At 41.2% G+C, this 24322-nt stretch overlaps 1 protein-coding gene and 1 long non-coding RNA gene across 3 annotated transcripts in view; one reads left to right on the top strand and one right to left on the bottom strand.

The window, feature by feature from the left end:
• The window catches only part of SLF2 (SMC5-SMC6 complex localization factor 2), a 29822-nt gene extending 8321 nt beyond the window's left edge, over positions 1-21501 (bottom strand). Inside the window, exons 1-13 of one of the 2 annotated variants that reach the window (XM_064144502.1) lie at positions 21312-21501; positions 17576-17619; positions 17004-17140; positions 15392-15449; positions 12947-14109; positions 8762-8844; positions 8108-8224; positions 7669-7836; positions 5457-5559; positions 3911-3986; positions 2024-2165; positions 1463-1568; positions 213-389 (exon numbers count right to left, since the gene is read on the bottom strand). In XM_064144502.1, the coding sequence (XP_064000572.1) occupies positions 213-389; positions 1463-1568; positions 2024-2165; positions 3911-3986; positions 5457-5559; positions 7669-7836; positions 8108-8224; positions 8762-8844; positions 12947-14109; positions 15392-15449; positions 17004-17140; positions 17576-17619; positions 21312-21421 (2484 nt within the window). In that variant the 5' untranslated portion in view covers positions 21422-21501. Of the gene's footprint in view, positions 1-212; positions 390-1462; positions 1569-2023; positions 2166-3910; positions 3987-5456; positions 5560-7668; positions 7837-8107; positions 8225-8761; positions 8845-12946; positions 14110-15391; positions 15450-15639; positions 15688-17003; positions 17141-17575; positions 17620-21311 lie in introns of those variants that run through there. The other variant, XM_064144503.1, reaches the window with a different exon arrangement.
• Positions 13159-14464, top strand: LOC135175989 (uncharacterized). The gene is made up of 3 exons (XR_010302531.1): positions 13159-13378; positions 13709-13796; positions 13936-14464. It is a non-coding gene; the product is annotated as an uncharacterized LOC135175989 (long non-coding RNA).
• Positions 21502-24322: the final 2821 nt, after the last annotated feature.

Raw genomic sequence — 24322 nt, 5'->3', positions numbered from 1 at the left:
CAAGCACAATGTCATTGTGAGAAAAACTCTCTCAACACACTCCCCCACCTCTTAAATCTCACGCAAAGCTGAAATTTCCAATCCGGTCACGTTACATTTTCAAGCAGTATTTTTCTGCTATGTCAAGGAAAAATTAAAACTTCAAAACAGAAGTTCCTTGAAAATTAATGTGAAGTTTCATAAATCTCATAGAAAACTACTTATGAAGTTACCTTTGCATCCCAGTCTCTTATACTCATCAGAAGCTTTATGAAAAGGCACTGAAAATCTATCAAGGGAACTTGCGTTAACTGTTTCTCCAAGCTTATTTTAAACAGCAGTAGAAGCAGCAGCAATATTTCTTGATCAGTATATCCACCTTGAATTATCGTTGTACAAAAACCTAGAAACTTTAAGAAATACAAAAGCATTAAAATCTGAAATTGGTTTGGCTTGAACTATGATCAGAACTTAAGTTTCCCACTCTCATATTATAATGCACCTCAAATGATATGCTGATCTTGTAACACTACTGTACTAATATTATCTCGTCTCCCAGTAACTGCACTTGTCATTATAGGAGTCTGGAAGATCTTTCTGCACTGCACAGATAATCCTCATAGAACTGAAAGACTGACAAACTTTCTATAAACATAAATAATACTGAGAGCATAAATCCAGAGCTTTTTCCCCAAGTACTACCACATGGGTTACTTAAAATCTGTTATGTCTGTGTAAATATGAAGACAAATTAATCAAGAGATGTGAAATTCTTTCTTTAGTGGAGGTGGTCCAAGTGTTTCCTCTTGGAACAAGTGATTTTTATAGAAAATAGTTTTATAGTTAAAACTTTCTAAACAAATTATGTTAGGAGCATTCACATACTTGCACAAGAAACTATGAAATCAGTTACAAAGCCAGGTTTTTCACCATAGAACTTATAAATTACAGAGAATTTGGCTGTGAGTGTGACCAGCACTCATTCAGCCTGTGATCTCACAGGACATAGTGCATGATCTAACAGTTCACTTCCACAAAGATTCAGTCACAGCTCCACCTGTCTTCCATGAGCTCCCACTTCGTTTCCCTTGTGCTGATCACGTATTTCTGAGAGCTGCACTAACACGCAGAGGCAGCATAAAAAATGCCACCCAACATCAAATCCCCTTCCTATTTCTATTGGAACACAGAAATGGGTTAATTTCTTCTGTAAAATATTTGACACAGTGCCACAGCCAGAAAAGGGAAGAAGCAGAATTCTGCAGTTGTGAGTGAATCCAGTGGAAGTCAGGACATTCTGAAGTTTGTAACAAGCCTGCAATGATCTCTGCTGCATGTGAAGCTGAAACCCCAGGATAGCATCTACTCAGAAAACATGTCTAGGACTAGATTAAGATAACATGCTTTTCACTAAAAAAACTAACAACACAAGACATCCCCTCCAAAACCCACCACCCTCCCACACTAACCACTGTTTTCTCACCTTGATCACATTAATTAAATTGTTTTCTGGTAGGCTGGAGAAGGGTGGACTGGCTGAGGTTAGGTTTCCTCCTGTCTGTTTGCTCACTGTTTCTTGCATCTGACTTCTAATAAAAGAAACACTAATCTGAGCAGGAAATCAGCAAAAGCCCACAAAGGTCTGTTTGCATCAAAAGGAAGGAGAAAACCCAAAGAACCTGCATGTTTCAAAATGCCTTCAAATCAAAACAATCTTTAGATACAGAGCAGGCACACACACTTCCATCTCAACTTGTAATCAATTACTAAAATTCTGCCCAGCTATTTAGGCAACAATCCCTGTAAACCTCCTTTAGGAAGGTGCAGGTCAAAGGAAAATGCTTTACTGAATCCTTACCTGACAGACATTGTTTAAAGTTCTGGGTTATTTAACCTTATGTAAGACCTAAGCTGAGAATTAAAAGAAGAGTATGGCTTGACAGAAGAGAGGGGAAATAGAGGAGAACCTTCTGATTCTATATTCTAAGCACAAGGCTTGCTTAGGTCCTGTAAAAGCAACAAATATCGAAAGGAAAACACTTACAAAATATCACACTCATTAAAGCTGGGCTGAAGATGCTGCAATGGAAAGAGAGATCTAAATCCAACACCCATGTTGACAAAAACAGTTGACACATCAGCTAGTGAAGGAGTCCATGGTTTAGACTGCTCATCACTGATGGAAGCTAAAAGACATGGAAGGGATTACTTTAAAATTGATTTCTTGATGTTAGTTCCTTTTAAGAAAAACAAATAAGCTCAGCAGTCTGCATCAGCTCAAACAGCTCTCATCTCAGAAGAGCTGACACACTGAACAACAGATATGCTTATTTTCAGAACCAGGAAAAGAAAAAAAAGTATTCTAGCACAGCATTTTAAGCTACATCTTGCCTATGTTTCACCCATTTTCCTTCACAGATCTTTCACCAAACAAAAGAATAAGTGAGGAGGCAATATTTACTTTAAAGAGAATACACACATGTAGCTATACAGAACAACAATGTAAGAGGGCATTATCATAGTGGGACTGGAAATGGCACTAAATAAGATTTGAAAACAGGCAAAGTTTCTAGGACAGAAGTGTCAAACAGATGAAATTCACTTCTTTGGTAGAAAGAAGAAACAATGCTCACTGTAAAAGGGGCTGATTCACATGATGACTGGTATCTGAAAGCCTGCAAACTGTCTATAGCAACTAGCAAGGTAAAAATCCAACTAGATGCAACATAATTCTGGGTCAAGGGTTGGACTAGATGATCTCTGAGGTCTCTTCCAACTGGAGATTTTCTGTGATTCTGTTTTCCAATCAAGGATAGAAGTTCCTAGAATTCTGAATTGAGTCAATTTTGTGTCTTAGAGACGTTTTTAAGAAAAAAAAAATATAATGGAATATAATACTCAAGAGATTGCAAGTTCAGATCTGTGTTCAATTCAGTAAAATAAAAGGCAAACAAACAAACACACACCCACAAGCAAGCAACCAACCAAAAACAATCAGCAAACCCACACACCCTTAAAGATTCATACGGTCTCATAATGGTTTAAACACTCCACGATGGTCCAACAGCTTTCCAGGAGCAACTGCAGTCTATTAGATCCTGCTCTGAAGTAAGAGATCTGGTGGGATCACTCCCAGCCTTAATTTCTTGGCTGTTTATCAGATTGAACTGTTCAGTCAGAATAAAGCTTAATGCCAGCAAAACATAAAAAAGGAGGCTACATTTCTTCTCACAGTCTGACTTCAAACAACATTCAAAATACAGGATACATTTGAACGGACCTGAGTAGGTACTTCAAGAGAACCATATTAATGGTCTTTACTGGCAGACTTAAATGAATTTGAATGTACAAAGGAACTTCTACTCAAGAAGTATTTGGGAGTACAGGTGAGGAAAGGTAAAATACATGAGGCATGAACCTAATTGTGGGCTGAAGCAGATCCTTGAGAGTGTTTCTATGCAGATGTATGATTATTTTCACTTTTGCCATTTATCTGGAAAGTAAACTGTGCAATGCTACATACTAGGTATGACTGTGAAAAACATAGTAGTGTTGTAATCCTTAAGCTATAAAATGAATGATTCCATCTTCCAAAAGTAAAAGATGGAAAGGAGAACAGACTTTTGAGTAGACCCGGCTCCTCTTCAGGTCAATCCTATTTGTGCATAACAGGAGTGAGTTAAAAGGCTCTGCACTACATGCACTGCTTTGCAAACAGATGTCAGGACCACATCTTGGGTGCAGCTTGCACACGCTCAGTGAAGACCAACACCAAGCATTTGTGAATTACATAAGCAACTGAAGAGCCTAAATTCATGCCAGAATCACAAAACTGAGCCAGTGCCTTTTACTTCCTCCCCAACACATTTTTATTAGCAGAACAGAAATGCCTTCATTCAGATGGACACTTTTCTATCCTTCGAATACTCACCATTTTTTAGCATTATCTCCATCAATCTGCTTAAAATCTGAGTGGAAACACAATAATCAGAATGAACAGACATCATCTGTGAGGAGAAAAGAAGCTGCATGTCAAACACCAGGTTGCACAATGGCATCAGCTTAACTTAAAAAAAACATAAACCCAACTCTTTGGCAAAATAAACTAAGAAAAGTTACATAAAAAAAAAAAACAAACCAAACAAACTCCAAACTAAAAAAATTCCAAAGCCTTTAAATCAAAATCCACCAAGGAAAACAGGATACTGTGAATATTGATTATTTTAAATAGTGCACAGATGCTATGAGTATTTTTGAAATGAATTTAATTGCAGTATCAGAATTCTGCAACCCCATGTTGAATCTTGGCTTGTAACAAGGTTCCGAGGGTTAAAAGAATGGAAAATACCACATATCCCTCTGGAATCCATTTGTATCTCTGATGAAACTGAACTCCTTGATGAGGAGTTTAAGTAAGAGAGTTAATCACAACCTTTTCCAGCCACAGCTGAGTTGAAGATATGCAATACTAAACTAAAACAATGATTTCTTAGTTATCCATAGAACTTAACTACAGAACCACATCTAAGAAGGACTGTCCATGTTTCTCAAAGCATTTCACTAGCTCAGGAAAAAGCTCTTTGCCCCCCAAGGATACTGGATGATTTCCTGCTCTGTAAATGTGCTGGATTGGCTTTATTAGGGAAACTCCAGGGTTCACAGATGGTACGGAAGGTAATTTTGTACTTGTCAGAGGGACAACACCAAGGAGCAAAATGTTTCAGTTTTGGCAAAAGCAGAAAGCAAGTCAACAGATCCAGGCTGCAATTTCACAGGCAGTCCACCTTCCTTTTTCTGTTTCAGGCACAGCTAGAATGTGGTAAATAAAATAGAATGGATAATGGAGAATGCAGAGGGGCACTGTTGCAAGTAACAGAACAATGTAAATTCCTGGGCATTTAGACACCAGCAGAGACATCTAAAAAGCAGACAGCCAGCACATCTAGTTTGAGAACAGCTCTAAACTTTTTCCTAAGCTATAATACACATTGGCCTTTTCCAAAAGAAAATTATCTGATAATGCAGGTATCTCTGAAGCTTTAGGAGGTGATATCTGTAGGCACAGTACTTTCGCACTTTTTAATACTGCAGCATGTACTTTTTTTTCCAAAGATAGAAGGAAATAATTTTAACACTTGCTTGTCATTTGGTCTAGACCATTACATCCTGAAGTCTCTTCTCACCTGGCATGTACTGTGCCCTTTTCAAATGGAGTAACGTGCATGTATGTGGACAGGAATTTACAGCTTTGCAGCCGCTCAGAAAGCATGAGTAAAAACCTATCCCTAGAAACAACCAAAGTATTTCACACTGGAGAATAAATCCAAACATAGACAGAAAGATTTTTTTTTAATTTGAAAGTCATCAACTAATGCAACAGAGTCATACAGTTGTTCTGATTATTCCTGCTGCAACTGGCTTCCTGGAAGAATGTTATACCTGGACAGAGTATGACTGCATAAGTAGTACAATCTTACCTGGAAAAGCCACTTTAGGATTGGTATGGGACACAAGATATAACTGTAAGCAGAACTCAGAAAACCATTAATAGCTAAAGAAAGCTGCTGTGTTACACCAGAACTGTAAGACAAAGATGAGCATGGGAAAAAAGAAGGAAAAAAAAAAATCAATTAGTGGCTGAACCAAAACTTGCACAAAAGCATAAGCACTTTCCCACCCACTCAGATCATCATCAAGATCTGAACATCTGAAACAGATGTTATTCTTATGCTCTTACCTATGAGAAATACTATAGTAATTAAACCTTATTTGTTATTTAGAACAACTATCTTTTTCTCCAGAATGCCATACTATGTAACTTGAATGGACTTGTATTCTTAGAGAATAGTGGTTCAAACAATACACTATTGTATTATGAACCATTATGCCTGTCTACAGAGATGTGCTACTACGCTCAGTGAGACCAGTGAATAAGACTGCTTACTGTCCAGTCACCTTCACCAACACTTTTGGAAGACAAGAGAAAAAAAAATTTGTTGGAAATTTAAAAAATAATACTTTGAATAGGGTCTATAGGTAAACTAACTAAAGCTATTAAAATATGTCTAATCTCACTGTGAAAAACTGTCAGGTTCAAAAAGCAGCTATTGGAAAAACATAAAATGGTTTTTCATTGATTAATTCAGCTTTAGTCTGCTTTAGAAAATCAGGTATGTCCTAAGCAATTAAATTAATGGTACCCAGTTTCCTACATATCCTTTAGTCTCCTCTGTTCTCAGTTCCTACTGAAGCAACTATTTGTTGAGAGGCATATCCTAATTTCTTCACATGCTGTTTGCCTGTCTGACTGAGCAGTTGGCTTGGAAGACATTTACATGCCAACTGGACAGCCAGTACATGTCAGCTGATGGTTGAGCCCCTATCCTTGGGATATATTCAAGGTCAAACACCATAGGGCCCCGAGCAACCTGATCTAGTTGGAGATGCCCCTGCTCTCTGCAGAGGTTGGACAGTATGACCTTTGAGGGTCCCTTCCAACTTAATGTATCTTGTGATTCTGTGAGAATGCATAGGCACCTGAACCATAATTGTCTTCTGCAAGGGACAACTTATAGAATCATAGAATTGTCACGGCTGGAAGGGACCTCAGGAATCATCTAGTTCCAACCCCCCTGCCATGGGCAGGGACACCTCACACTAGAGATCAGGTTGCTCAGAGCCCCATCCAGCCTAGCCTCAAAGAACTTCAGGGATTGGCTTTCCACCACTTCCCTGGGCAACCTGCTGGAACTTGTTTAATTCTCATCCCTCCAGTCACTGTCTTACAAGATACTTTTGAAGCTTATACCCTTATGATCTTCAAAACAAATTAATAGAGAGGCCTGAAGCCAAAGGAGTTTATCACAAACATCACTTCCTCGAGAGATACAGCAAAGCCACCCTCCTCCTCTTCACCCACAATAGCACATACACAAGTATACAAAATCCTTTAAGATTAAATGAATTGTTTCTCTGATGGAAGTGTGGAATAAAATGCCAACTGAAATAACCACAATTCTTCAGGATTTGCATTGTGGTAATAGCACGAATTTGCTGAGCTACTTGTAGCCTGGCAGCCACATAAATACAAATCCTTATGAATTAACAGAATACAAACCCTTATGAGTTAACAGAACAATTGTTTACATACAAACACATGTCTGTCTCAGTGACTGAATCCAACAGATGTCAGAAATTGTGACTTTCTGCAATTCTCATTAGGTGAAGTTCTAAGTCTCAGGCCCATTCAGGACGAAAATACCTAAAAGCCTTCCAGACCAATCAGTTCATCACAAAGGTCCTCTTTCTGTCTAGAGGTAGTTACATTTTTTTTTCATTATAACATCATTTCACTTCTGCATTTATCTTCTGCAAACTGGTCAGACTAATAATAATAACCCAACACAACAGAAGTATGGAACAGGTCAGAACACCTTTTTTTTTAACTTATGCTTCATTTAAGACAATTTTTTTCCAGAACTCCAGAGGAGGAAAGACGAAAGCTTCAACTAACAACTTGCTGTTCTAGAAAGCCAACATGAAGAGAAAAAATCCAGGGAAAGGGAGTATTTTTAGCCTACTTAGTAAGACAGAGCTCATTTGCATGCAAAGATACTATTTTGTCTTAAGAATTGTTAACACTGAAGAAAATCCTACAAGTAAACACAAGAGTGAAGAGGTTATTCTTACCTAAGAAGGAGCTTTTCTTTAGGATTTCGAGGGATGAAGTAGAAATTCCTCAAGTCAAGGTTATGCTGATTGAAGATTTTCCCAGAGGTTGATAAATCAAATACATCTTCTCCAGGGTGGACGTTAGGTATGGCATGATCTACTATTGAAAATCTCTTTATAAATGCCCTGTAAAATTCAGAATTGCTTTTATGAATTTAAACACTAAGAGGCTATGTGCTGGTTAAGACATTTTCAGATGATAAATGCATCAGCCTTATGTAAAAATACAGTGCTGAAATACAGTAATGTCCAACAAAATCCACCCAACCACAAAACACAATAGAAACAGTTCACATTAAACATATTAATGACAACTGATGGGAAAAAAAAGGAGATTAGGGGAAAAAAGCTAGAAAAGTGAAGAGCTGCATGTAATTTGCTTTGAAGTTGAAAGGACCTGTGTTCCTCTGAAAGATCTTCATCTCCACTGCCACTCTCCTTGTCTTCTCCATCTGAAGAATCAGTTTCCCCTCCTTGCATGTCTTCCAGTAACTGCTTTTCTAGTTCATCTATCCTGAAGTAACAGTAGCGGCAGAACATATCATCACTATTTTGTATTTACAGCAGAAAACAATAAAGTTTAAGCTCTGAAGGTGAACCTGAAAGTCAGCAGCCAAGCATGTGAGACACTGCATCTGAATAAAAACAAGCACCTTGCTGTTCCAAGAGACAAAACAGATGTTTCTCAAAACCTAATGCATTTCCAACAGCACAATCACTCTGCTTGTCAGACACAAATACACTCAACCAACATCTGACAGAATTTTTTGCAATTGCACAAAATTTTCTGGTTAATTTTTTTGTTGATTTTTTTAAAATGTCATACTAATATTTGATTTCTGGAACTGTGTTAGTTACAGGAGTATTCACTACTCCATTCAGCTTTTACTGTTAAGCTGCACTTGTAGGTCCTGCCCAGTGTATATTAGTGGCATCAGCAGACAAAGCTTAGCTTGCTGCTAGCCAAGCTCAGTTTTGGGGAGACGAGGTAAATCAAGATTTCTACAACTACATCCTTTTTTTTTTTCCAAAGCAGCTTTAAGAAACAAACCTTTTAGATTCTTCTTTCTCCTTCAAGAGGTGTTCTAAGCTGTTCACATATGACACCTGGCTAACAACAGGAGGCTTAGAAAGCTGTAAATGAAACAGTAGAGAATCAAAAAAAAACAATCCACAAATTATCAATTAATTCAGTACTAGACAACCAATACTATCAAAATATAAACTTCTTTGAATTTTAATGATATTTTAACTGAAGAGCAAAACTCAAAGGAGACCCTGAGAAACAAGACAATTAACAGTTTAGGTTCCTCAGTCCCCTGACAATTTTATAAAATGGTCAATCTCTCCTTGATTAATATAGAAATAACTGTGCTTCATGATGGGTCTGAACAACAAAAAATGTCTTTACTTCTTTTTCTGGAGCCTGACTCCCAGATAACCCTCACAAAAAGCATCAGAATCCTTTTACCTCATAGCTTTACTAATATCATCCACTGAGACCCTTAGAATTCCTATTCTTGTGCTTGAGAAAAGAGACACAAAAAAACCGTTCAATACCTTTTTGTTACTTTCAGAAGTCCCTAGAGGGCAAAGCATCAGTGTTCACTAAAGCACCTCCTAAACCAGCAGACAAAATAAAGCTTCCAATCAAAATGCTAACATGAACCCAGACTAAGAAGCTAACAGAATCAAAACCACAACACACAAAGCAAGTCTTAACCTATATAAAAATCAGTTTTTCAGTAACCAGTGTTCTATTCACCTAGTAGCAGTGTGCTAGTTTGAGCCTAGCTAGAATGTTTTGGTGAGAAGAACTAGATTATAGGCTGTGGAAGGAAAACAAGGCTGATGTCTACCTCACTCATAGGCTTGCTGAGATGTATAAAACCAAAAATCAAAACATAAAAGCACTTCTGCTGCTGGCAAGCTCCAAGCTGCATCTCCCTCTCCTAACCTCACCCTCCATTTCTTTGACTAATCCACTTTGCTCCCTAATCCCCTGGCCAAACCTCCGTTCTTCCTTGGGACTGAGGTAAGGTTGAGAGGGGAAGGGGGAAGGTGAAGGAGCAGTTGGGAGCCCCTCCTGGGGACTCAGGTTTCTGGGAGGGGTGTTGTGTTTCTGTATTATCTTTCACCTTGTATATTCCTGTATATAACTGTATATACTGTAAATATCTGCTTGTATATTCTGCTAAGATGTAAATATAAGCTTCATTCAAATTCCAGAGCCAACTGATTCTAGTCTGGGTGATTTCCAAACTGGGGGGGGGGGGAGGGGGAACACCACAAGCAGACAAACACAGATTTAAAATCTTATGGCCATGATTCAGCTCTTTGGACAAGCAGTGTTCTTCTGATACCACCTTATTAAATTGTAAGGCCTCTTCCTATAAGCTACTTCATTTCAGGAGAAAACAATTCAATAAGAGCATACTCTCTCACTGGGGATTTTCTATTACCCAAAGGTAACAGAAGTTATTTTAAGAAGTTAGTGTCCACTTACTACTAAAAAAGACAATTCAGCATGATTTTTTTGTTTTCAGAGACCATTTTCAAAAGTAACAAGCAGCATGTCTGCATGGGAAGGCTGAAGACCTCTTACCTTATTTTACACCTGGTTAATATGTATAAAATGACTGTTGATTAAGAATCAAGATTTTGTTCCCTTCTCACAAGAATGATAGTATATGTGTGATGGTTTGGGTGTTACTCACCCCCTGACTCCGATGAAACCACCCAGAATAGACTCATCCAAGATGGAAGTTAAGGACTGAAGCTTTATATTTACAGCTTAGCAGAATATACAAGCAGATATTTACAATATATACAGAAGTATACACAAGCTGAAGGCAATACAGAAACAAAACACCCTTCCCAAAAATCAGAGTCCCCAGGAGGGGCTCCTAACCACCCTTCCACCTTATTTCCACCCTTCTACATTATCCCAGAGTTTGCCTTACATGCAAGGTGAGGTTAGAGGATAGGCATCGGGGGTTAGTTACACAGAAAGCAGCCCAGGGAGAAAGCACAGGCTCCCAGAGACACAGGCAAACTGCCACATCAATGTTTTGTGTTCTTGTTTTTATACATCTCAGCAAGCCTACAAGTGAAGTAGACATCACCACTGTTTCCTTTTCATAGCCTACAATCTAATTTCTCACATTAAATTACAGCATCACAGTATCACCAAGGTTGGAGGAGACCTCACAGATCATCAAGTCCAACCCTTTACCACAGAGCTCAAGGCTAGACCATGGCACCAAGTGCCACGTCCAGTCTTGCCTTGAACAGCTCCAGGGACGGCGACTCCACCACCTCCCCGGGCAGCCCATTCCAGTGTCCAATGACTCTCTCAGTGAAGAACTTTCTCCTCACCTCCAGCCTAAATTTCCCCTGGCGTAGCTTGAGGCTGTGTCCTCTCGTTCTGGTGCTGGCCACCTGAGAGAAGAGAGCAACCTCCTCCTGGCCACAACCACCCCTCAGGTAGTTGTAGACAGCAAGAAGGTCACCCCTGAGCCTCCTCTTCTCCAGGCTAAACAATCCCAGCTCCCTCAGCCTCTCCTCGTAGGGCTGTGCTCAAGGCCTCTCACCAGCCTCGTTGCCCTTCTCTGGACACGCTCAAGCATCTCAATGTCCCTCCTAAACTGGGGGGCCCAGAACTGAACACAGTACTCAAGATGTGGTCTAACCAGGGCAGAGTACAGGGGCAGAATGACCTCCCTGCTCCTGCTGACCACACCATTCCTGATGCAGGCCAGTATTCCAATTTGCCTTAAACTAGCACAATATGTAAACCCCACAACCATGGAAACTTTGGGACAACTCTTCACCATGACCATTATTTATGCAGAGATAGGATAGGCCAAATACTGTGGTCACAGACACGTTCCACAAACATGTTATCTAGGCTACATCTGTTTATCAGTCTTAGCCATTAATTACATAGACATGATTAAGATTGTGGAATACCTATGTAACCACAGAGGTCTGATCTATAGCTTGCTTGCACAATGAATCATCAGGACAGATAAAATAATTACAGCTGTTCAGTATCTGCCTACAGAGACATTAATTTAGCCAATAAATAAGCTGTAACAGAGATTTAAAAACAGGAGGAAGACAAGAGTATTTATACAAGTATTCTGCTGTTTGTTTTCTATTGTAGAAAATCACAATGGGCCAATCTCAGCTGGCAGCTAAGCACCACACAGCTGGTTCATTCTCCCACCCAGTGGTATGAGGGAGTAAGAGTAAAAAGCAAAAAAATGTATAGGTTGAGATAAAAGCAGTTTAATAAGTGAAGGAAGAGAGTGAATAAGGAGAAAAAGTGATGCAAAGGCAATTACTCAACACCTTCCACGAACAGAAGGGTGACCAGCTAGATTCTAGGTAATGGATACATGCCAGACCACCTTTCCCTACTTGATTCTGATTGCTAAGCATGGTATGATATGGCATGGAATATATTCCTTTGGTCATCTCAGGTCCAGGCTCTGTCCCCTCCCAATTTGTGCCAGCACTGGCCTATTTGCTGTGGGAGCACATTAAAACTTAAAAAAATCACTACTTACTGAACAAATAGGCTAGCTTTGAAAAAACAAAACAAAACAAAACAAAACCAATTCATCACCATAATATCCTGTAAACTGGGATTCAAACACTTCACCTCTCCCTTGTGAACAGAAGTCATTGACCTTTCTGAAAGCCTTTCCAAAATACCTCAGATTTCCATGAAATTCAGCCTCAAAGAAAATATCACACTTGCAGATCAAGAACTCATACAGAGATTTCTGACAATTACAGACTGTGACAAGGATGTATGACTGGAGTCTAGCATGCATATCTCTCAATACCTAGACTAATTTCCTCTAATTAACTTCAATTCACAGAAATCTTACCTGATCAGGAAAATGAAAACACTACCTCCTAAATACAACCTCCTGCCTTTTTCTTTAAGGGGAAAAAGCAGCAGCACAACTCCTAAAGCCCACCACAAGGCAGAAAAGTAAGGCAACTGAGTGGCACAAACCATCTTTCAGCCACTTTCGGCCACTCAGCAAGCACACCCTTTCTTCAACTACACTGTACAGCACAGTACCCTTGAGTAACCAGTTTTAGAGGTAAATAACTCTGAGTCTTCATGCATTAGGAATAAAGGGAAAATCATATTAAAAATGCAACATAACAAAGCTGATGCAACATTCTGTTTGAAAAAATGTTTTTAGCTACTTACATGAAGCTTCAGAAATGGAGTCATAGTGTCCTGACAAAAACTGTCTAGACACAGTTCTTCCAGGGTTCCTGCCTGTGGCTTGGGACTTGAAGAGAGAATTTCTTGCAGTGGCAAGAATACTTCTTCACTGCTGTCATCATCATCTAGACTGCATTCTAATTTCTCATCTTCACTATCAAAGCTGCTTTTTGCTTTTCCATTCAGCTCAGACTTGTTTGCACAGGTGCTTTCAACTTTTAGCTCCCCTGAAAGCTGTGAAGACATATGGCCACTGTCTATGCACCCTTCTTTAAGAGGCAATGAACAGGGAGCACTTTTACTGATCTCTTCTGAGAACACAGGTTTCCCAGAACCTTCAACAGCACAAGAAACAGAAGCATTTTCTGAAGTCTTGTCTATTGTTTTTGAAGAAGCATTGCTGAACTGAATACTGTAAGCTTTATTGTGTGCACGCCTTTCTGGTCTTTCCCCTTCTTGCTCTTTCTTACAAGTATCCAATACCTGAGATAAGGCAGCATTCTGCAGATGAGATTTTGTAACTTTTGTTTGTGTTAAGTGGTGAAGAGAAGGCAATACAGTACTCTTTTCCTGAGAAAAAGGAAGGGACTTTTCCAAGAAAAAGTGTGAGTTAGCCACCTGCAATTGATTCTCTTTGGTATCCACAACAGAAATATGGTTATTTTTACCAGGACTGTATGCAGAATATGAAGATGACAAACTGACAGAGCAATTATTTTTCTCACTTTTATCATTTGCATTGAGGTATTCCTCTGGAAGAGTAGAATCATGTCTAGTTAAAGAAGCAACCTCCATTAGCTGCAGAACATCACCACAAGTAGACTTCAAAAAGGTAGGTTTTACAAAGTTAGGCCTCCTATTCTTGCATTTTGCAGGTGATCTGCTAAAAGCCTTGTCACTGAAACTTGATACTTCAGATTGATTTGAACAGTCTGCATCCATATTCATAGCAGTGCATTTTCTTTTCCCAGGAAATTCCATTGGTTTGGATCGCCCGGAAGACATCTTGAATCTAAGGCAGCATGGAGAAACAGGCTGGCTTTTCCATATACCAGCAGCCATCTCTGATGATGTTTTCAGTGCACTTGGAGAAGATGCCTCATGTTTTGAAATCTGCTTTGGTTGAGCTGGGTCATCTACGAAGTCTTTAAGGAAAAAAGTAAACTGTTGCTATCACGTTTGAAAACCAACCAAACAAATACCAAAACTGTAAGAGCTTATTTTTTCAGAAGCTACAATGCTTTCATTTGCCTTGAACACAGTGGAGCACAGTTTTAGCTGATACTGTACTGTTATTATTATTGTAACTAACTTGGAAATAAAATGTAATCCTTTTCTCTCAAAGCAGCTCAATAGCCACCACAGAATGTCTTCCCTGCGTGCTAGAATCAATCAGTCTTTGGAAACTGACAATAGCCCAGATGCAGTATAGAATTGGAAGAAAAGTTCTGTAATGACATATTATGGTTATAAATAATGATCAGAATGTAAAGAATTATGGTAATAAAAAGGCATTCAGAATACAAAGAAATCTGTTTTCAAGCTATGCTTCTATGGCACCAGAGCCCACCACCTTCCTCACCGTGCTTTTCTGCTTCCTGCCTTAAGCTGTCACCAGCACCTGGACTCTTCGTGGCGAACTACTTCATGAAGCTGATGTGGCTGAGAACTTCACAGCTCAATTTTCAGCCAAATCAGCTCCTCACACTGCTGTCCAAATCCCAGTGCTAGTGGCAGCAGAAAGAGAAGTAGAGCAGCAGAGTCCAATGGGTATGCAAAGCCATGGACCCACAATATGGGAATACACTCCTTGTTTTGGGGTGTGCTCCACCCCCCCTTTCTTTTTATTTTACTGACCTAGCTTCAGCTTCTATTCACATGAGCTTTTTATATCCAGTTCTACCTACTGTAGAACAAAACTTCGTGGTTAAAAAGGACAAAAAGCAACAAGAATATCAGTAAACTTCAGTATTTGGTTCAACAATAATTTTCTGATTAAGCTGGAAGGCAAAATTTGTTAGCCATCCCAGTGAATGTTGACCTTCCAAAATGCAACAGAACTAAATAAGAAAGGATTAAGATCTTAAGATAAAGAAATATCATTACTTCTATTTAAGTTACAATCGATTTATTTTTCACTAAAACTCCAAATTACTTTTAAAACTCTTCAAGCTTGCTACCTACTAGAAAAAAACTTGACTATACAGCAGGTGTGGGTTTTATTAGAGACACAAAACAAAAACATAACTTCCAAGAAAGAGAACAAACAACAAAACAAAACACACAAAACCAAATCAAACAAAAACCCCAACAACAAACAAACAAACAAAAAAAAGGAAAACCAATCAAAACCAAAGCACATATTAGATACACTGAGCAAAGAACCTGATTGTTAAATTAATTCCATATTATCAGCACTGCTTCTACCTGAGGCAGTCTCCCTTGAACCAGGATGTGGTATTTTCCTTAAAGGACATCCATTTCCCTAAAAAAAATGACAGAGAAAATAAAAGAAGTTAATAAGATACTTTTTGAAATCAGGCTGTTGATATCTTAAGCCAGTTGTTGAATGTAACACAGACTTAGTTCCACACAACTGTAGAAATAGTGTAATAAACTTCATTTCAAGACAAAATACAGCTGTAAAGATCTCAAGAAAAGGACTCTCCACAGACCATGTTTCTAAGCTTTCATTAAATTTGTCTCAAGTTCTAAATCTCTCCACTTTTAGGGCCACTTGTGCCCCTGGGCTATTTGGCATCATCACTCAGCTGTTTTTCCTCAAAAAAAGTCACTTGGAACTTAAATAACAAAATGATAGAAAACACAGACAAGCAAATACAGAGGGAAGGGTGTTCAATAGAAAAGGAACCCCAAGCCGAACAATCTTTCTTTGCTCCATTCATGGCACATTATGAAGCAAATGGAATGATCCTTCTTCCAGGTAACCAGGAGTCTTTTACATGGTTTTCCTGGCTGGTAAAAAAGGGGATAAAATGGAACCTGTAATTAAGTACTACATAATTAATAGGACCATACAATCATTCTTAATAGGACCCAGATCTGGCTGAGTGCTGTTGCTTATATGCATAAATCTGAATTACTAATTGCAACTTCTACAGAAAGAAATTTATCAGATCCTATACTATACTATAAGACAACATAAGGTTATAAGACATTTCAGATAAAGACATTTTTTGATACAAAATACCACTCAAAGTTACTATTTCCATTACATTTCAATGCTTGCATCTAACCCAGAATACCTCCCCTGGTTTTAAACCAGGATTTCCCATTTAGTGCCAAATAGCTAAGAACCAAGCACGTCCCAAAATTTACAAAGGAATAGCAAAAAAGTGTAAACTTTTGTTACACCTGAGAAAAGCAGCACCAAGAATCTCAACCTACATTAAAGAAGAGAACAAACCCAAAACCTGGGGAAAAAAAGAAAGTGGAAATCACATGCAGAGTCGGGCAGTGATTTCCACCTTGAAAGGCCCTGTTAAACACATCTGATATGATACACTCGCTCCTGAGCACGGCTTTACAGGAGGTGGGTTACATTGTTTCATTCTTTCTTCTGCCTTCTTTCTCTGTTGAAAACTTTCAGTGACAACCTAAATTAGGAGTCAGTCGGCATGCAAGGCAATTTCATGGGAAGACCTGGCGCTTGGCATGGAGATGTGTTGCCCACAGTGCCATTATTTCTAGCAAAGGCTTTCCAAGTATCAGCTTCCAATGATGAAAGCCATTTGCCAGTCTGAACTAAGGATCCATAGAGTCAGTTTGCTGTTCCCAACCATGCCCATGAGACAATGGTGTGCTTATTACACCCAGACACTTCTCATTTCTTCTCTATTTTGACTTGACAGTTCCATCTTTTTTGGCCAAGACACAGCTGCAAGCCCCTTTGGTAACAAGCAGTTTCTGAACCACAGCTTTTGGGCATAATGAACTCAGTGCCTTGCATGCTTTGCCATTCTCTAAAATGTTTACACTACTCTTTTTCCTCCTTAATTCATCTCCAAAAGGCACTTACCACAGGACTTGTGTTTGCTGTTTGGTCAGGCTTCTTTTTCCTTCTGACCTTTGGAGAAGGTATTTTCTTTTCAAAACGCTGGGCTGACAGTCCAATTCCTGCATCTCTTATATTTCCTCTGTCTTTATGGCCAAGGTCTAAGAGAGAAAAGACAAATTACTAATAATCACTATATTGGGCAGGGGGAGAATCTTATTGGACTGTATTACTTGATATTTTTTCTCTCTCACAGGCAATTCAAAATGAATGTACTTAACAATTCAGTTTTGCTACTGCCATTTGATTTATTTCAGATCAAAGAACTGCATGATCTATGCCACAGCTTCAGAATTATTACATCACTATCAAAATGAACTTATTTAAATGGGAAATTAACATCTTCAGATACATTATTAGAAAAAAATCTACATGTGCACATTTTGACATATTTGTTAAAGTGCACTCATTACAGTGCTGCTCCAATCTGGAATAGGATTAGAATATACTTCTGCACACTTATGTTATCAATATTTATATAAATATCTTCCATTAAAAAAATAAAACAAAACAAAAAAAAAACCCCACATATTTACCTTGCTTTAAAACTGGTTTGAAGAAGTCTGTAATGGTCTTGTTTCTAAACAGAAAACATAAATATTGTTCTTTCAGAATTATAAACGCCCACACAATGAATACTGATAAAAGTTAAACGCTGTAATTAGTTTCCACAGATTTTGTTTTAATGCCAGGAGCTCTTCTTTCTGATATATCAGAGGAAGTATCATCATTCTCACCAATTCAGGCTGTTTCCTTTATCATCCAATGAAGTCTAATCATCCTTCCAGCTTAGACTAAGTTTTCTTAAGTGGAACTGACTTCATCTGTATCCACTATTCTAGGTAAGACTTCACCAGTACCTTATTGCAATGATATTAACAACCTCCACCCTGTGAGCTGGTAAATCCTACTGTATTTTTTTTTTTGTTCTGTTACAGTGGTTAAGCAGCTGGCCTGATGAATACCATCAGTGACCAAACCACCTTCAACACATTAGTGGTTGCAATCAAGCCTAACCACAAAGCTCTATCCACAAATTGTAAAGTTTGACTGACCCTGTAACAACCTTCTTGTTGTTCAAGCCCCTTTGTGCGCTCCTGTTTATTGCTTTTTCCCTGGTGCCAGGCTGGGATACAATCTCCTATTTGCACTACTACCAGACTTCTTCAGTAAGAACTACTGTAAAAGCACTGCCTGTTAACAGTATCACACAGTATCATCAGAGTTGGAAGAGACCTCAGAGATCATCAAGTCCAACCCTTTACCACAGAGCTCAAGGCTAGACCATGGCACCAAGTGCCACGTCCAATCTTGCCTTGAACAGCCCCAGGGACGGCGACTCTACCACCTCCCCGGGCAGCCCATTCCAGTGTCCAATGACTCTCTCAGTGAAGAACTTTCTCCTCACCTCGAGTCTAAATTTCCCCTGGCGCAGCCTGAGGCTGTGTCCTCTCGTTCTGGTGCTGGTCACCTGAGAGAAGAGAGCAACCTCCTCCTGGCCACAACCACCCCTCAGGTAGTTGTAGACAGCAAGAAGGTCACCCCTGAGCCTCCTCTTCTCCAGGCTAAACAATCCCAGCTCCCTCAGCCTCTCCTCGTAGGGCTGTGCTCAAGGTCTCTCACCAGCCTCATCGCCCTTCTCTGGACACACTCAAGCATTTCGATGTCTCTCCTAAACTGGGGGGCCCAGAACTGAACACAGTACTCAAGGTGTGGTCTAACCAGTGCAGAGTACAGGGGCAGAATGACCTCCCTGCTCCTGCTGACCACACCATTCCTGATGCAGGCCAGTATTCCAATTTGCCTGTATCTCTGCATGAGGTTGTTGTGGCCAAAACACACACATCACTGCTCTCCCTCTCAGCACACATGACAGGCATCTTCTGGCTTCCAGTAGAAGGAGCAGTCTACAACTATCTTTTCACAAATACACAACAAAATATTAATAGCTTTAAACTAGAGATATTTTCTCTAGCAAGACTAAGTAGGACGTGAGAATACCGAAAGCATTTCTCCAAGAGGGAATGTTGGGCAAACATGAGTATGTACAATTTCAATGTTAAAATACACCGACAACTATGAACTTGCTGTCTTCATCTTACCCCACATAGCCAGGAAGTTTACTAAAAACTTTAAGGCCATACTCATGCCTGTTTTGGAAGCATCTCTTCAAGTTCCAACAAGATATTGGTGCAAGAAATCAAGAACACAGATCTGTTTAAGACCTTCTTGCATTATTTGTAATCTTTCTGTGCCTTCAAAAACAAAGCTATAGTTACTGTTTGTGTAACAGTGATTACAAAGGCAAAACTTACTTATTCCAGATCCTAAGCTAACATATTCAAGCATCCATAGATGGCTATGCTTTTGCAGACTCAACAACCATTTCTGAGGTTCAGGCCAGAAGTCCTCACTGCTCACATGTTCAAACTAAACTTGGATCTCAAATTTAATCTTTCCAGATGCACCTAACAGACATTTCAGGTCTTTCAAAATTATGAACACAAACTGCACAGAAGAGGGAGGGAGGAAATTATTGTACTTGTTTAAAAATACAAAACTCCAAGTATTCTTTAAAAGTAATCAGTGCCTACAGCCTTATGAGTGATTATCTCCAATTGACTAAAACCTGCGCTGGAAACATTGCAGCAGCTTAGAGAAAGAAAAGCCACAACATGGGACTAAGCTACAAAATCTTAGTACATCTTTGATAAAATGGCACATCTTGAAAAGCACTTTCGAAATAACAAAAAAATCAAGCCAACAAAACCATCCAGAACAGAAAGTCACACTGTAACTTCACAACATTCTTTTAAATGACCACAGCAAAACCAAAACATGAGAGTAGTTTCAGTTTCTTGAGCAAGAAGCAACTTAGAAGAGTTTAATCTTTTCCCTTTCCTCCAAATGTAAAAAAAAAAAACAAACCATAAATAAAAGAGCCCACATCAGCAGAAAGAACAAAAGAGGATACTGTTAATGGCATAATGTTGTGGTTTAACCCCAGCAAGCAACTAAGCTCATTCACATCTCCTGCCTGATTCCTCCGTGCCCAGGATAGGGAGGAGAATAAAAATCAAAACCAAGCAAAATGTGTGGGTTGAGATAGGAAATCTAATAATTGAAACAAATCTCAAATATTTCAATAACAATAGTAATTAAAACTAATAACAAAAGGAGAGTGAAATAAAACCCAAAAAGGGCAAGTGATGCATAATGCAACTGCTCACTGCCCGCTGACTGATGTCCCCTGGCCAACTGTCCCCCGTTTACATACTGAGCATGATGTCCTGTAGTATGGAATATCCCTTTGTCAAGCGTGGGCCAGCTGTCCTGTCTGTGTTCCCTCCCAACTCCTTGTGCCACTCCAGCCTTCTTGGTGGCAGGGCACGAGCAGGTGAAAAATCCTTTACTTATTTGTTTCTAAGACTGTGTCATCAACATTACTCTCATACTAAATCCAAAAAGTGACACTGGATTAGCTACCAGGAAGAAAATGAACTCTATCCCAACCAAAACCAGGACAAGTAAGAGAATTATGGCTTGCACCTCATTCTATAAGAAACACAACTTACTTAGCTCGACAGCTTGCAAAAAGCCTTCAGTTTTGGGCAGAATTTGGATTTGTAATTGGTAGCCAAGTCTGTCGTGTCTAAAGGCTGTAACGGCTACTGCCGTCACAGGAGATCTTGTCCTCCAGCACCATCAGCAGGACAGTTCACAGACTGAAGTTCCCTCTCTAGAGCCAACTGCTGAAGCTACCTAGCTCTAGAGGTAGGCTAGACATAAGACGGGAGGACACATAGGGACATGTGGGAGGACTTACAGCGTTTTGAGGGATGTGCTTTAGATGCCAGGCAGTACTTAGCCACACACCTTCTTCAGCTTCTTTGTGTGCTGTCAGGTCGCCTGGCTATTAGGCCTCTTTAACCCTGGCCAACAAACTGCCACCACCCACAGGGAAACAAGGGCCAGCGCCTCAGGGGTGGACGTTTCCGTAGTCCACGCACTAAGGAGGCAGGCACCGGGCTCTGCTCTCCTTGACAGTGTCACGGCCGCATCTGGAAGCGAGGCGGCTCCGGGCACGGCACCAGCCCCAGCTGCGGCTCCGCGCTTGGCGCCACCCGAGCGGCAGGCGGGAGCGCCCCCAGCCCCGAGAGGCGCGGCGCACGCCGGGAGCCGAGGCGCCCCGCTAGACCGGCGCGCAGAAATCGGGGGGCCGTAGCCGCCTCCCACGTCCCCGTTTGCCACTCAAACGCTCCCTGCCGGTACCTGAAGTCCTGGGCCATCGCTCTGGCCGTGGCTGTCGGCGTAAAATGGCGCCGGGACCCGATCACGGGCAAGCCCGGAGACGGCACACCCACGCCGAGCGGCCAGGTCATGGCGCGGGTTGCCCGGCCGACCCCACGCGGCGGAGGGGAACGAGGGGACCGGCTGCTCCCGGCATCACCACAACAGAAGCCTCGATCCGAAGCGACCCTCACCTCCGGAGGCCGCGGGCGGGAGGCACCGGGAATGAAGTCTGTGAGGATTTTTTTCTTTTTAAGGTTCGGTCGCTGGTTGGCTGAGCGGCTGAAGCAGCGGCGCCTCCCGTTGGCTCTTCGCCGTCAGGGAACGGGGCGGGGATCCGGGCCGAGGCCGCCATTCGCTGCGGAGAGAGCGGGAGCGACCCTCCGCGTCCGGAGGAAGCCGCTCGGCTCTTGGGCGCTGCCACTCACCACGCACCCATTCCCGCGCTCCGATTGGTGTGCGCTGAGCGGGACCCACCGCCGGCGCCAGCGCACGGCACCGCCCGCCTGCGCCCTCCCTCCCTCCCGGGCGGCAGCGGTCGGCTTCTTTCCTGCCGGAGGGCTGCAGCAGACACTCACACCTCGGGGAGGGCTCTCGCAGCCTGGGGCTCTATCAGCCAAAGTGTTATGTGAGGACGGCGGCCAGCGAGCTGCAGGCCGTGGGGCGTTTATATATACACACCCCCCCTCTAAAAACGCGTTCATTTTGCTGCACTAGCACACTGCAAACCTTTGTCCCGGGGTCAAAAGCCTGGGCTATGGAACCGGAAGCATCACATTTCCAAGAGAGCTCTAGGGCTGCTGCATGTTAGCATTCTGCACAAATGTACATAGTTCCTATAAACATTGAAAGTATGGCAATGTCTCCACAGCAGTAGCTCTAACACTTAAAAGCAGACGTTGCACAGATACAGAGTAACCCCTAGCCTCTCTCGGGTCTGCTGAAATAAAGAGGTGACAAGAACAGTGGTTGCTTCATCACAGCGGTGCCCTGAATGTTGTGTGTCACAGTTCGTGGAGAGATCAGATTTGGTTTTGGTTTAGCACTTTGTCTAGGAATGGAGATGACCAAGGCCACCCTCCTCCTAACTTTTTTTTTTGATCCAGAAACTCTGGGAAACAGCACACTCAAGTGGAAAGGAGTGACTCCATCTGACGTCTCTTTCTGCACCCTACCTGAGATGTCTGGCCTGGGGGAATGTCTGGAAAGCAGCACTAGCAGTAACGCCAAACTGAAAGCGCAAGTCAGAAACTAAACTGAGTTTTGAGCATCTGAAGTGTCCAAGTCTGCTGTGTACTACGTGTTCCAAGTCACCCCCCCTTTTTTTTTTCCAGAAGATTCTACCTGTGTAATTCATTATGAATTAAACCCAACCTCAAAAGGACAAAAAACATCAGCTGCCATGATACCACATCACATCACATACCTTGCTCCTTTCTTGTTTTAATCCATCCTACATGTGTTCTGTCTTCAGCTGCAAACACTGCTTCAGGGACCATCTCTGACTATTACATTTGTAAGAAACCTACCAGGAGGATCTCTCACTGTTTGACAACACACTTCAAGACCCACCACACACAACAGTACAATCATTCCATGTCTATGTTTGGTGCAACTTTCTTGAGCAACAAATAAACAATAGCTGGAGTTGCTATCACATAGATCTGTTTGAAAGGGCGACAAAGCTGGTGAGGGGCCTGGAACACAAACCCTATGAGGAGAGGCTGAGGGAGCTGGGGTTGTTTAGCCTGGAGAGGAGGAGGCTCAGGGGTGACCACATTGCTGTCTACAACTACCTGAAGGGACATTGTAGCCAGGTGGGGGTGGCCTCTTCTCCCAGGCAACCAGCAATAGAACAAGGGGACACAGTCTCAAGTTGTGCCAGGGAAAGCATAGGCTGGATGTTAGGAGGAAGTTCTTCCCAAAGAGAGTGATTGGTATTGGAATGGGCTGCCCAGGGGGGTGGTGGAGGCACCATCCCTGGAGGTCTTCAAGAAAAGCCTGGATGAGGCACTTAGTGCCATGGTCTAGTTGACTGGACAGGGCTGGGTGATAGGTTGGCCTGGATGATCTTGGAGGCCTCTTCCAACCTGGTTGATTCTATGATTCTATGAAAAGACAACAGTCCATATTTGAATTACTGTCTAATAAACTGTCAAAGCAAAATTTCATGCCCACTGTTAGCCAGGAAATCCAGAAGTGTTTTTATGTCACATTGAAGCAGCAGATGAAATTGAAGCAGTGGAAACATTTGCTTTATCTCTCAGTTAAATATTTTCACCCTGCAAAACTGCAATAGATCTGCAGGCATCTTTACTGTCAAGTAACCTGGAGATGTAAACAGTTACAAAAGACAACTGGAGTGAGATGCGTTGGTAAGTTTGTGGGAAACGAGGAGATGCCAAATAGCCTCCAGCTCCTGCACTGCTGGTGGCAATGTGATGGTGTTTCTCATAAGGAGCAGTGAAGATACAAACCCCTGTAATTACCTAAATAGTAATTTGGCTTATAATAACCTGCTTACAGCAAGTGTCTGGAATACAGCCACTGCAGAAGGTAGGATATTGCAGCACTGAGGAACAGTGAGGGAATCTGGTGGATTAGGAACTCTCTTCCCACACACTGTTTGAAATTTCCCAGACTAAGTCAGATGGTTTGGAAGTGAGATGAAGCTATATGTACAGCATGGCAAAATTTGTGAGCATATATATACAATATATACAAATATTTACAAATATATAATATTTAGACATAATGCAGTAATCCAAACTCCCTCCCAGAAAAACTGCCTAGAAGGACTCAGAGCTACTCCACTCTGTTCCCTCCCACTTCTATCTCAGATGGACAAACATAAAGCAGAAGACAGCAGCAGCCAACAGCAGCCAGTAAAGCTTATTTGCCGAGATTAGAGGTGAGATATCAAAGCAGGTTGGGCTTAATAGGAAGTAATTACATCTAACAACACAGACCAGATGGAGAAACGAAAATACCAG

This window comes from Pogoniulus pusillus, chromosome 6 (genome assembly GCF_015220805.1).
Source record: "Pogoniulus pusillus isolate bPogPus1 chromosome 6, bPogPus1.pri, whole genome shotgun sequence".
Taxonomy (NCBI): Eukaryota; Metazoa; Chordata; class Aves; order Piciformes; family Lybiidae; genus Pogoniulus; species Pogoniulus pusillus.
The sequence above is the reverse complement of the archived record's forward strand: the minus strand, read 5'-3'. Positions and strand labels throughout refer to the sequence as shown.